Here is a 14438-nt window from a genome sequence, read left to right on the forward strand (position 1 = left end):
CCTCGGAGATCATAATGGGATACTTATCGGGGGCTACAACTGAACTCACTGCCACCAGAGGCTCTAGAACGACTGGATGGGCCCATAACACAAACAGAAATTAGAGAAGCTATTAAAAGCCTGGCTAGAGGGAAAACCCCAAGGACAGATGGCCTCCCTATAGAGTTCTACGCCACTTATACAGACACTCTTTCACCACAACTAGAAAGCCTATATAAAACTGCTAAAGAACAGGGTGAACTACCAACAACGGCTCAGGAGGCAATTATAATTCCCCTCCTCAAACCCGGTAAAAACGCTACAGAGGTGGGGGCATACAGACCATTATCCATGTTAAACCTTGACCACAAAGTTTTCAGTAAAATATTGGCAACCAGACTCCTCCCATACATGACCACATTGATACATCCAGATCAGGCAGGCTTCATCCCAGGGCGGTACACTGCCAACAACATCTGCAGACTACTAGCACTACAAAGTGATGACACACCTCAAAATAGGTCCTGATTATATCTCTGGGGTGAAACTCCTATACACTAAGCCCACGGCAAGAGTGCGTATGGGACGGACAATATCCAGGAGTTATGTGGTCGAAAGAGGAACTAGGCAGGGCTGCCCCCTATCCCCACTTCTATTTGCCATAGCAGTGGAACCCCTAGCAGCAGCGGCTAGGATGGGAGGAGGGGGACCGGGAATAATGGCAGGAGGCGAGAGGCATCGTATAGCCCTATATTCTGATGACCTCCTAATGTTTCTAGAGGATGTCCAGAGAGATCCGCCAGAGGCACGCTGCATGTTAGCTAGGTTTGAAAGATGCTCAGGTCTGAAAGTAAACTGGGACAAAACCGTCCTGTTCCCGCTGGGAGGACCCCGGGCACCTCCACCAAACTTAGAGCAAGTCAGATGGATCCTGAATGGACTCCCATATTTGGGAGTAAAAATTTACCATGATACACAAGATATTCTGGAGGGAAACACTGGTAGCTCCATTCATTCTATAAAGGCATGAATGGCCTTTTGGCAGACTTTACCATTATCAGTAGCAGGGAGAATAGCAGTCCTCAAAATGATAGTACTCCCAAGACTGTTATACCATTTCACGGTTCTGCCAATCTGGATCCCGAGAGTAATCTTTAAAGAGCTAGAAACAATGACAATATCATTTATATGGGGAGAGGGCAGGAGAAGAGTAGCCCTGTCTAAACTCCAATGTCAGACTACAGACGGCAGCCTAGCAGTACCAGATTTTGCATCTTACTATATGGCGGCTCAGCTTCAGTGGTTAGCACAATGGAGGTCAAGCAATGGGGGGGGGGGGCAATGGTGAGGGCATTTACACCCCGGGAGCCCAGATTGTTTGAAATCTTGTTGAGAACCCCTGGGAATAGTAAACTAGACCCTCCAGAATTGGAGGTTCTGGCGCGGTGCTGGAGAACTTTCCTACGAAGAATCAGGGTGAGGTTCCCTTATTCCTCAGAGCTGCTTATTATGTCACTACGGGCACTCCCAGGTCGTGGAATGACCTTAAATAATTGGCTGAGGCTGGGATCCTTACAGTAGGTGAATTGTTCAAAGATGGGGAATTGAGGTCCTTTGAGGACCTAAGGGCGGAATTTGGGATACCGGGGGGACACTTCCTGCTACACGGAGCACTGGCAGCCTCCATCCGTAGACATTGGCAGACGAGAGGAGGGGAACCCACAACCCAGGCGGTATGCACTTATCTGGCTTCTGCCACAGGCAAACACAAAGCAGTTTCGACCCTCTATGGCCTATTGCGGGCAGATAAAACGATCCCCCTGACCCTACTTAAACAAGCTTGGGACAAAGATCTAAACCAAGACATTCCACAGGAAGAGTGGAAGGGTATCCTGAAGGGACTCCATGGAGTGACACGAAATGCCAGATTCAAACTCATAAATTTTTATGTGCTCCACCAGACGTACTTGACACCAGCACGCATTAACAAATATTTTGGTAAGGTGACCAAGGGTTGCCCTAGATGTGGCTTGATAGGGGCCGAGTTCAGACATATGTTCTGGGATTGCCCCAGCCTGGACCACTATTGGACCGAGGTACTCCTCACTATGTCGCGACTTATAAAAAAAGAAATACCCCATACTATGGGACATTGCCTCTTGCACTGGTTTCCACACCCTGCCAAGCATAAAGTCACAAATAGGTTTAAGGGACTGGCCCTTTCACTGGCTAAGCGAGAGATCGCGGCATCTTGGAAAAATCCAAGGGGTCCTAAAGCGTCCCATTGGAAAACTGAATTAACAAAGTGGGCGGGTAGCGAAGGAATCATACTTCACCGAGAAGCCAGGCGTGGAATCAGATCCCCAGAAGTGGCTGAAGGATGGGAGGTTATACTTGAGGCCCTCAAAGCTGACACCCAGAATCGAACTCCACAGTAGAAGTCCAAATTCTTGAGTCGGGATTCTGTCCTTCGAGAGTCATGTTGGGCGCAGCACCACAAAAAGACCTTAAGCACACCTCAGAAGCTCATGAGGGAGGGAATTGGGCCGGGAGAAGGGTGGGAAGTTAATGTGTAGTTTTATGTTAACCTTATTGTGTATGAATACCGAATCGACAGTCACTGGGGACTCTTGTCCCACTTGCTAATTGTCGACTGTATGTTTGCAATGAAAACCTAAAACCACAATAAAATATGGTTTAAAAAAATCAAGCTCTGATACCACAGAAAGTTTGTGAAATCCCCAGTTTATTCAGTTTATTATAGTAATGTATGTGGTGCTTACACATTGCCTTATGTCCAATTTTCAGAACAAAGTTAGTGTCTCTCATGACTGCTCCAAGCAGTCAGTGAACACTGGTCAGTTCTCTGGGGGAGTACCTGTGATTTACCCAGTGCTTAATTTGTAAATAAAAATGTGCAGGTGCCCAAAGCCCTCCTCTTAAACATGCGGCTGCTGCATTTAAATGTGCGAGCACAGAATACTAAAGCAGTGCAATCCTGAAGCCATCTTGGGCCTCTTCAATTCATTTTTTTATGCCACTCCCTGCCCCTTCAGCTCACTCCAGCAGCTTTCTGTTTTCTACCTTTGTGATGCCTTTATGTTTTTCTCTTCCTCTGTCTTTCCCATATGTGTCTTTTGCTCACAGCAAATGCTTGAGGCAGAAGACTAAGCACTGGCCCTCAGAAATAAGTGCCAGTGCTCAGCACCGGAAACAACAAGCACAAATTAAGCATTGGATTTACCGCTAGTGCCCAAGGGCTTGGGCACTACAGCACTGATCAGCATCCATGTGAAGATCTGGGATTTCTCCCTCAGCAGGGGTGCACTCACTAAAAATGGGATAGCAACTTCTTTTCATGAATGAAAACGTTTGTTTTTCATTTTCACAAAGTACTTCTTTTTAGAATTTGCATTCAATATAAATAATTTAGTTTCTGGGTCAGGCTGGATGCTGTTGCCAGGCCCTATGTCATCAACATAAAAAGAGGCACTCCTGAGACAGGGGTTTTGGCTCCAACCATATGTTGGTATTCCTCTCTACTGAATTGAATTGTGCAGAGGTAGTGTGTGTCCCCTAAAAGAGAGTGCTTGTTTTAAACAGAATATACTTACGAAGGAAGGCATGAGTTGGTTATGGTGACAAGCCAATGATCAAGCTTTAGGACTGATTGGTTAGTTTGGAAAATTTATGTCAGATGCCATAAGTCTGATCTGGTTATTATGAAAGGTTATGACAAAGGCAGAAGACCTCAAATACTTTTAAGAAAAGCATAAAAAGCATTTGATAAAGCTAATTGGCCTTTATGAGTGGATTGTTCTTACACTGTGTTGAAACATGTGGAAAAGTATTTTCTAACCTGGATTCCTATGAAATACCATAACAACCAAGGGTTTTGGTTATCCCCTAGACCACTGGTAAATTCTGCTTGGATTTTTTTCTTTTAGGGCTGTCTTGACAGTGAAGCTCTTTGCGAAAGCTTATGTGATCACCAGAAAAATAACTGTAAGAAATAGTACTACGAGAGGAGCGGGGGCTCCAGCCACTTGTTGGTCTTCTCTATAATAATTTGTTTGAAAACAGTTGTGTTAGTCATTCTAAAGAGTGGTTCCAAACTGATAGGCACATTTTTAATGCTGATGTCAGGCTTTTCATGGTGTAACCCTGTGACCAATATGGCAGCAAGGGGTTTCACATTGATTGTGAACTCCTAGACAAATATTATAGAAAGATTTTTACATTGGACTTATTGCCAAAAAACTACACAAAGTGGCTTTACATTGTGCACTCTGACAAATACAATATGAAGAGTTTTGGCATTGGAACCTAGTTGTCAAACACCACAGATAGAGCTTTACATCATTCACCCTCTGACACATGCCTTTAGAAGGGGTTTTAATTTGTAAAATCCAACAAATGCAACAGGAAGGTGTTTTATGTTGTGAATTCTGTAACAAATGCAATAGGAATGGGCTTTAAATTGTGAACTCCATTAACATAAAACACAGGAAGAGGCTTTACATTTTGAAGTATGTGACAAATACAATAGAAATAGGTTTTACATTGCCAACTTTCTAACAAATGCAAATGAAAAGGAGTTCGTACATAGGTTCATTTCTGCAGTCTCGCCATAGACAGCTCTAGCTGGCTGTCGCAGATTGTACTGTATAAAATAATACACAGAGCAAATGCTTGCTCTAGATTAGATAGCTTTTGTAAAAAGGCATGCTCACCGCAACCCAACAATACCTGGGTGAATGGAGATTAGTGGTGAGCGGTCAAATTATTCTACATGCAGTACAATTTGGAGCTACTACACCCCTGCAGTGGTTGTAGTTGAGTTTGATTTGATGCAAATTAATTTGGAAACAACGTTGAGAAGTAACTATCCAGGTCATGGATGTTTAAATCTACACTGTAACAGAGTAACACTCATAAATAACAGACATAAGTAACCCAATACAAAGATAATAAAGAAGTTTTACCTTTAACATATGCTACTCTACTGCCATTGGCTGCATCAATGACACAGATGGCGTTGTCCACATCCACACCGGATACTGCCAGCTTGCCATTTGATGAAATATGGCATGACATTACCAGGCCTTCATGGTTGACAGACCACTACGGAAAAGACAAAAAACATTAAAGCTACATTTCAGCATCAGACAGAAACCTTTGGTTAGGTTTTGATGACTCTCACATGGGCAAACACAGAAGATAGACTTTTGCAATTGAGCAGCATCAGTTACTCTTGGCTGTATTTCTGCGATGAACATCTCTTATGGTATGGTGGTTCACTATAGGTTTATGTTTTACTTAACAAGTGTTGCTAACAATTGTAAAGCACAATCTGTAGCTGTACAACGTTTAAAGACTCAGGGACAGATGAGCAGATATATTGGCCTATGCTCACTACAATCTCAAGATACAATTTGTGCTTGTCATTGGTTTTCCTGGGCAGTAGGCAATATTATTAGATTTTCTATATGAAAAGCATTACTATTTTAGACTTCTTTGTCAAAGGTTAAAGTCTGATAGGCGCAGTATGTCTTTTCTACATTATTCTGTGTGCTCAGCATAACTGTCATGTCAATGTGTTCTTTTCCATTCCGACCCACTTAAACATCAATCACACATTATGGATGCTGTTCTCAAGGTTTTTTTTTATTTACTTAAAAATGCACTGCATTGTTGCTTCAGGATTCCTGATATATGAAAATCTATGCACAATTAGTCTGCCTATTATTTTTTCCTCTATTACTTTGTTTCTTTTATTTTCACCTTTTGTTTGTGAAGACCAGATGGCTATGTCGCTGACTAATATTTTATGTTGTTTATCATTTTTGTACAGGGTTTTAAAGGGAGAATTCTAATGCACATAGTGAAGGTGGTATTCAAGTTGTTTTGTAATGTAGTACCTTTGCTGTGCCACAGTACAAATTCCCTTGTTTAGAGCACAGACTGTAAAATGTCAGAGTGTTGCTGGAGAAACTAGTTAGAACAATAAAAAAAATTCACATCAAAGGAGTTCAATTTTGCTAATGGTACAACAAAGGGTTAGTTAGGTGCCTGAATGTTCTAATAGCTGTATATCCCTTCTGCCTCGGGATATACCAGTTGTTAAAGGCCCTCTCTATCATTATGGGCCCTTGCCTGTGGCCTGGGCCTATATTTGGGTTCAGGGCCTTTAACAACCGGTATAGACCCCAGCTATAAGGTTATAGTGAAGCGACCGAGCTATCATCCAGCAAGTGAACTTAGAAAACGATGTCCGGGACATCAATCGGAGCAAAAAGGCAAGTATAGTTGAGAATTAAGACAGCAGAAATAGGTGAATATTGTGGCTCCAGTTCAAACTATTCATCCTAGATTACTGAAAGCACCATAGTGGGATACCAATGGAAGATTGTGTACTATAATACCAAATTTCCCAGCACATGGGCAGTTAAGGTCAATTCAAAGGCGTAAAAGACCTAGTAAAATAAAGATTTCAAGAACGCTTCAGTGCAACAGTGTGAAACTCTCTAAATATTCACTTGAAAATGGAAGCTAGAAAAACCAAACGACTAATGATGGCTACAAAATTATCTGATGTGAGTGATTGAAACATTACATTAGAAACAACATCATTACAACAAAAAACTAATCTTTAAAATACCAGTTTTGTTCAGTTAGAAAAATACTACAAAAGACAAATCAGTAAGAGCTGGGAAATATTATCATTGGATAAATATATTGAAGTCAAACGAATCCCAAGAGGACTGCGCATATTCACTATACCAATATATTCGGGCGTAAAACCGGAATTACTCAAAGAGTGGGAAGAGAATAACACACAATGTTCACTAAATATGATGAGGATACTTATTAAGTATGCTAAATTGGACTTGGAAGAGACACATAGCAAAATTAAAGACTTGGAAGAACAAATAGCCAAGAATGAAGATAAAAATTAGCAGGGGCTATTGAGGTAAAACATGGAAAGCAAATTGGATAAATATGAAGATGTAACACAGGAACGTAAAAAAAGTAAATTTATAAGGGATGAAAAGGATTATAATTATTGAAGAATTTTGACATTTGCAAAAAGGTTTGAAAGTTTGAAGTATGATGCCAAATGGAATAGTGCGAAACAAAATATAAGTAATACCGATACCCCAAGTGGATCTGATGTAGATTTAAGTGAAGGAGAGGGATCTTTGGAACATGTTGACATCACAGTTAAGAACACTTTTTAGAGGAGATGCAAGTACTGTATCTAGACCAACGATTAATGAGAGGGAGAAGCAGAGGCTGAGGCTTTGGAAGAAATACAGACCAAACATGAAAAAGAAGAGAAAGACTAGAAGAGCCAAAAGAAACAGAAAAGAGACAATACCCCCTCAGGAGTCCGAAAAAATAACAGAGAAACTTAACCTAGTAATAAACTTATCAGATTATGAACTAACACAAGTAGAACATTGAGTGCTAAACAAGGGTTTATCGTTTTGTCCTGAAATCTATTTTAACTATGTGAACACTCAAATTGATGTTTATAAATTCATTCGAAAATTGAAATTAATCAAATTCTACTCTATGCACACGCAGGGGGTGGATTCTAATAAAGATGATTTAACTATTGATGAAGCAGGAAATTCAGAATTACAAATTGATCAAATATCGGATTTGAAAACTATGTTTGACCTATTTTTTAATTTATCAGATGAGGGCTACACGGAAATGGAAGTGCTTCAAGAATTAAATTTTGATACCAATAAACACAAATTTTGTAATTTTTTCAGAACTTGTACTGGAAGACATAGAGAGGTTACAAAAGACAAGGCACCATGGATCACGGGCAAATTTTACAAAAAGTGAACGGATGGCAATAAAATATTTGATGAACAACAATAACATCATAATTAAGCCAGCAGATAAGGGTGGAAATATTTTGATCCTTAACACCCACAGCTATGTTGCAGAAGCATATAGACAGTTGAAGAATGAGTTGAATTACTAAAAACTCACTCATAACCCTATAGATCGAATGATTTCTCAACTACATTCAAAACTGGATGATTGGCATCAACACCAATTACTTAACACTGATGAATACAAATTTAAAAAAAAGAAAAATCCAACTTTACTCACAATTTATTTCTTACAGAAAATTTATAAATCCTTGATTACACCACCAGGCAGACCAATTGTCTCTGCATGTGACTCACTCTATGAAAGAGTATCTGATTATGTAGACTTTTATCTGGCACCCATTTTAATGACATTGAGTTCATATATAAAGGATTCAGGAGATTTATTGAGAATTCTGACAAATATAAATTGGAGTGATGAATATTTACTGGTTAAAATTGATGTAGGATCTTTATACACATCCATTAATCATGACATTGGTTTAAAAGCTTGTGAATATTTTTTAAGGCAAAGAAGCATTGCAGAATTAGAACATTCAAAGATGCTACTTTCTATGACAGATATGTGTCTTAAAACATATCGGCACGGGGACTTTTGTCAGTAGGGTAGGTGCTAGATGCCCTACAGACCGCTAACAGAAATTGTTTGTTCCGGTTACTGATATTTGATTCCCATGGGGCTCTATCCACAGACCGGGGATGGGCGACTTTGACTGACATAAACAACTTCACAGTAAGTGACTGTGTTTTTTCCTTGATTAGTTTTTTCCTTGATTAATTTTTGTTCCTAATTGGATTTTTGATTTTTTGGAGAAGTTTTTATGGTCCTGATGAAGCGTCGAGGGATCCGTACGGACCACCAGACGCGAAACATGTAGACCCCTTTTTTGAGAAGCCACTTTTGGGTTTTTTCTAAAACTTATATTTTGTGTGAGAGTAGATGAGCATTATAACTCAGTTTTACTCCCCCTTTTGTTTTTAACTTTGGTCTCCGTCACAGTAGTATTGATTAAAACCATGATAATCGAGTGTAGACGGATAACCAATTTTACTTTTATTTTCTCTCCTATATTGCTTGGGTAATCATTGATACCCTTCCAGACTGATTATTATCTCTAACTATCAGTAGAGCATATACGGTTAAGAGCCCCCTCAGTGGAGCCCGTTAGGCATTGCAGCACCGGCCTAACGAGGAGCTATCCCAATGATGAAATCTTACATCCAATGTGATGCTTGTGGGTTCTCGCTCCTGTAGAAAATAGTCCCAGTTAGTTATTATTTGGAACAGTGCACCCTTCTTTTCTTACTTAAAAATAACATATTCATATTTAATCATGAGATTTATCAACAAATGTGTGGGACAGCAATGGGAATTTCCCTTTCTCCAAATTATGCCAACCAAGTAATGGGGTGGTGGGAGAGGGAAATAGCATGGGACAAAACAAATGATTCATATATGGACAACATAGCATTATGGGTACGGTTCATTGATGATTTGTTTATCATTTGGCATGGGTCACAGGAAGAATTTAAGGCATATTTTTCAAAGCTAAATAGAAATGATATAGGGTTACAATTCACATGTGAAATGAGCAAGACTTCAATTGACTTTTTTGGATATTACTATTTATGCTGAGAATGATAAATTTGGAAACAACAGTTTTTCGCAAGAAAACTGCAACTAATAGTATGTTACATGGGAAAAGCTTCCATCCAAAACAATTAATGAAGAGCATTCCATATGGTGAATTAATCAGGATGCGAAGAAATTGTTCTAGTGTAGTGAAAAGGAAGTACAATTAAAATACAAAGAAACCATACAAAGGTTCAGAAAAAGAGGATATAATCAAAAAATCTTATCTAAGAATTTAGAAAGAATGAAAACGATTAATCGTGATGAGGTATTATTTTAAAAGCATTCTAATAAAAGAGAAAATACATTAGATGAGAACAGTATAAGAATGGTAATAAATTATACCAAGGAAAGTGGCTTGATAAGGAACACCTTATGCAAACATTGCCATGTGATATATAGAGATCCAGATTTGGGACCTACAATAGGCTCAGGGCCGATGATTACATATCAGAAGGCACCGTCAATTAAAGATTACACAGTGAGAAGTCATTTATCTTAAAAAAACTATGGCTTAGATCATATTTCTGAACACGAAAGAGGTGGTGACAGAACCAGAAAATGAAGACAATTAGAATCCAGATACATTATTCAAATGAGAACAAGAACACCGTTCGGGATGAATAATGATGAGGAACTTTTTGTACATTTATGAATAGTACTTTGGATAATGAATATGAGAAAGAAAATATGTTAGTGATCACGAGCATAATGATATTAAATGTGATATACAGAATTAATTTTGGAAACATCCACATAGGATTGGACATATTTTGATTAAGTGCAGTATTCAGTAATTTAATTTTAACTACTATGTTCAAATCATTTTCCATTTACAAGATGAATGATGAATTATTACTATCATTTTTTAGATACAATATTGTAGAGCACCTTTCTCTCGTTTAATTTATGTTGAGAATGATAATGTGAGTTGATATATATATATTGATGCAATCTTGAACATTATGTCACTTTGAATTATTGAAAAAATATAAGTGGATTGGTCTTCAATAATATCATACTACAATGTCCATAATGCATTGCACAAGTCTGTGGACTATGGCAGTATAAAAAGAGATAGAGAGAAAGGACTGTGGAACCGAGAAGAAGACTCTTTAGTCGAAAGACGTTTTTGTTTTTTGTTGCACTGAATAAATTCAGAAAATATATAAATAATCTTTAACGGAGTGCGTTGCCATCAAATCTTGGTTAACAATATAGGGCCTGATTACAACTTTGGAGGAGGGTGTTAATCAGTTCCAAATGTGACGGATATACCACCCGCCGTATTACGAGTCCATTATATCCTATGGAACTCGTAATACGGTGGGCAGGATATCCGTCACATTTGGGATGGATTAACATCCTCCTCCAAAGTTGTAATCAGGCCCATCATACCAAATAACTATAACAATAGTATAATGTTGACTTTTCTAACAAATGGACTTTCTCCACACCAAAGACAGGTGGCTAATGCGATCAAGTGTCCACAAATACACATAGATACAAGACATACTTCCAAAAGGTCTCACAGAACTTCTGCTGCATTCCATTACATTTTTAGGTCGCGCGTAAGCGTACGACCTTTTGTATACTTTTAAGTATACTTCTTCTGTGGGCTTCCAGCTATTTCATTTGTTAGTTTCAATGTCATTTAAAAATTATTGTTTGCTAGTGGGTCATTCGTGCCTCTTTGTCCCTCCTTCTTCTATGTGGGAGCAGGAACCAACTACTGTATCACTACACTTTGTCCTGTTTATCTGGTCTGTAGGGGACTTTTTGTTTTACTTTGTTTCCTGCTCCTCTCCAGGGAAGATTCCCTTTTCATTTGCAGAGCATTCTTGCTCTGAGCTTTGCTGTAAACAAGGCTATAAATCAGGCTGTTACCTTAGTCACATTTGGTCTTTCTGGGCTCTCTGCACCCTCTCTCAGCTGCCTGGCTCACACCCTTCCTTGGACTGGATTTTCTTTACCAAGTCTGCCTGCCTGTTGCTTATAGCCTAGGCACCCAGCTCTACCAGGACTCCGCAATTCTTAGAAACAGTGCCCACTTCTGCTCCATACTGGGATCCCACTTGAAGGTCCATCAGTTCACACACTCCGAGCCCTTAGCCGTGCCAGTGCCAGGAACCCCACGCGCAATGTCTGCCAGAGCACCTCAGTTTTTGCAGTCAGTACACTCTGCTGCTCCAGTACTGGGACCTCGGGTGCAGCTCCATCAGTGCACCTCAGTTCACACACTCCAAGCCCTCAGTCGTGCCTGTGCCAGGAACCCCATGCTCCCTGTCTGCCAGAGCACCTCAGTTCTTGCAGTCAGTACACTCTGCTGCTCCAGTACTGAGACCTCGAGCGCAGCTCCATCAGTGCACCCCTGTTCACACACTTCGAGCCCTCAGCTGTGCCAGTGTCAGGAACCCCACACATGCAGTCTGCCAGAGCACCTCAGTCAGTTCTTGCAGTCAGTACGCTCTGCTGCTCTAATACTAGGACCTTGGGCGCTGCTCCATCAGTGCACTTCAGTTCACACACTGCAAGCACCTCAGCCGTGCCAGTGCCAGAACCCCACACACACTGTCTGCAAGAGCACCTCAGTTCTTACAGTCAGTACACACTGCTGCTGCTTGTGCTGGGACCTCAGGCGCAGTTCCATTAGTGCACCTCAGTTCACACACTCCAAGCCCCACAGCAATGCCCGAACCCCACACATGCTGTCTGCCAGAGAACCTCAGTTCTTACAGTCAGTACACTCTGCTGTTCCAGTAATGGGACCTCAGGCACAGTTCCATCAGTGCACCTCAGTTCTACCCCGGCAAGGTTACTTAATTTCCCATACTGGAACCCCACTCACATGCAGTTCCATTACAGCAGCTCAGTTCTAATATTCAGTCACACTGCCAAGCCAAGACTGGACCCAAAAGAGCAAAATACAGCTGAGCCAGTGTACCTTAAGTCTGACATCTAACGCCACTGTTGATGGGAACTGTCAGAGCTCCGCCAGAATCCATCAATTCTAACATTCAGTGCACATTTCTTCTCAGTACTAAGGCTCATACACACGCCCTTCAGGTCTCCTCACTTCTTTGGTTCAGAGGCAATGCCACTCCCATTCTGGGCCCCAGTCGCAGCTTCACCAGGACACCTCCAGGCTAACACTCAGCAACACTGGCATGCCAATAGTAGGTTCCACACCTAACTCCATTAACAGTACCTCACTTCTGACCTTGTGTGCCCGTTACTATTCCAATACTGCAGCCCACATAATACTTTATCAGTGCTCCTCAACCTTAACCTGCAGCACCCCATTATTTTAATACCAGGAATTACACCATTGCCTTTCTGTTATTTCAGCACTGGGCCAGGACACTGCTCTGTCTATACCACATTTGGGGTTCACATGCAACTCTGCTAATGCACCTCCGGCTGTTCTGCAGTGCCCCCTGCTGTTCCACACTCTAACCTCTGTTTGGGGACGTGGCGGAGCCAATTAAATCTCTTCTTAGCTTCCATCTTTATTTGCAAGGGTCTGTTTCACCTAACTCACTCGGTTCTTTCCTTTACTCTATTTACTTTCAATGTTTCTTTCTCCCCCACTTTTCTCTTTCCAGCTCTTAAAATCCATATTCACTCTTTCTTTCAAATGTTTATTTCTACTCTTCTCCTTTTTTTTATTTCCCTCTTCCTCTTGCTACCTTCTCTTTCAAACTTGCAAAAACCTGGTTATTTCTTTCCTTGATTCGTTCCTTTCTTTTTTCTTCATCAGGCATTAATTCTTTCAGTATTTTTCTCTTCCCTTCATCCTTTCTTTGTCTTTTTGATTTGCTCTTTCCTTTGACTCTGTATGTGTCCTTTCAGTGTTTCTTTTTACATATTCTTCCTTCCTTTCTCTGGTGTTTTTCTTATCTTTATCTGTCAATTCACGTTTTACTATAAATCCCTCTCTTTCCTGTCTGTATATGGAAGCTACAAGTTACTTGTTTCAACCCGAAGTGTCAAAGTGGTTTACCCATTCATTCTGTGTCTGTGGGAAATGTGTCAGTACATACATGCCCTCGTTCTTTCGCTGCTTGTTTCTCTCACCATCTCTTTATTCTCTAGTGCTCATTTTTCTCTTTCTTTTCAAACTTCATTCATTATTTTTTCCACTTTATCTTTCATTCACTAGCTACCTTCCCTTTTTTCTTTTGTCCCACACGTTTGCTCTATTTCTTCTTTTAGTTGTGTTTTCATTTTATCGTTCTTTCTGTTATTTCTTTCCGATCCCTTCTTTTTCTTCCTTTTGGCTGTTGTATTCCTTTAGCTTCTCTTTTTTTGCCCCATCCGCTTTCTCTCCTGAGGCCTAGTTATCAATGGAGTAACAGGTGCAGTGGCACCGCGGCCCAGGTACCTACGGGCCTCACTGAACTCTAACTACTGCTGTATTTTCCTAACAAAATTCCAGTCTTACTCCAGGCCCTGTGACACCGTTACAACGCCACTTGTCCATTCCATCTTTACTCCTGACTCCCTCTTAACTTTCATCCTCCAATCCATCCCAAATTATATTTTTGTCATGGTATTTTGAGCATTACACTCTAATGCCAAAAGTTTATTTATGAAAAAGGTGTTTATGATGATTGTACATGTTTAAGATAGAGGAAGAAGGTAAGAGGAAGTGCTTTAGTTAAATGCTGGATCACTGAAATTATATGGCAGGAAAAGACAACATTATGAGGCATGGTTGACCAATTTATGTGGGAAGAAAAGTTCAGTTATGAATTTACCATGCCAATAGCTCCAACTCAAGTCAATGCGAGACCTGTTGCATTGCAAGCGCTTGTTTACACTGCAATGTAAGTCAACTAGGGCTGGGTAACATTTTTATTAATTAGAAGAAAGGTGGAAGAAGTCCAAAAATGTCCAGAAAATAGCAATCA

At 40.4% G+C, this 14438-nt stretch overlaps 1 protein-coding gene across 1 annotated transcript in view; it reads right to left on the minus strand.

Annotated features, from left to right (window-relative positions):
- Positions 1 to 14438, minus strand: part of WDR88 (WD repeat domain 88) — a 267202-nt gene that overhangs the window by 51352 nt on the left and 201412 nt on the right. Inside the window, exon 5 of the mRNA XM_069218620.1 lies at positions 4965 to 5103. Coding sequence (XP_069074721.1) covers positions 4965 to 5103 — 139 coding nt within the window. The remainder of the gene's footprint in view (positions 1 to 4964; positions 5104 to 14438) is intronic.

Source organism: Pleurodeles waltl, chromosome 12 (genome assembly GCF_031143425.1).
Source record: "Pleurodeles waltl isolate 20211129_DDA chromosome 12, aPleWal1.hap1.20221129, whole genome shotgun sequence".
Classification (NCBI taxonomy): Eukaryota; Metazoa; Chordata; class Amphibia; order Caudata; family Salamandridae; genus Pleurodeles; species Pleurodeles waltl.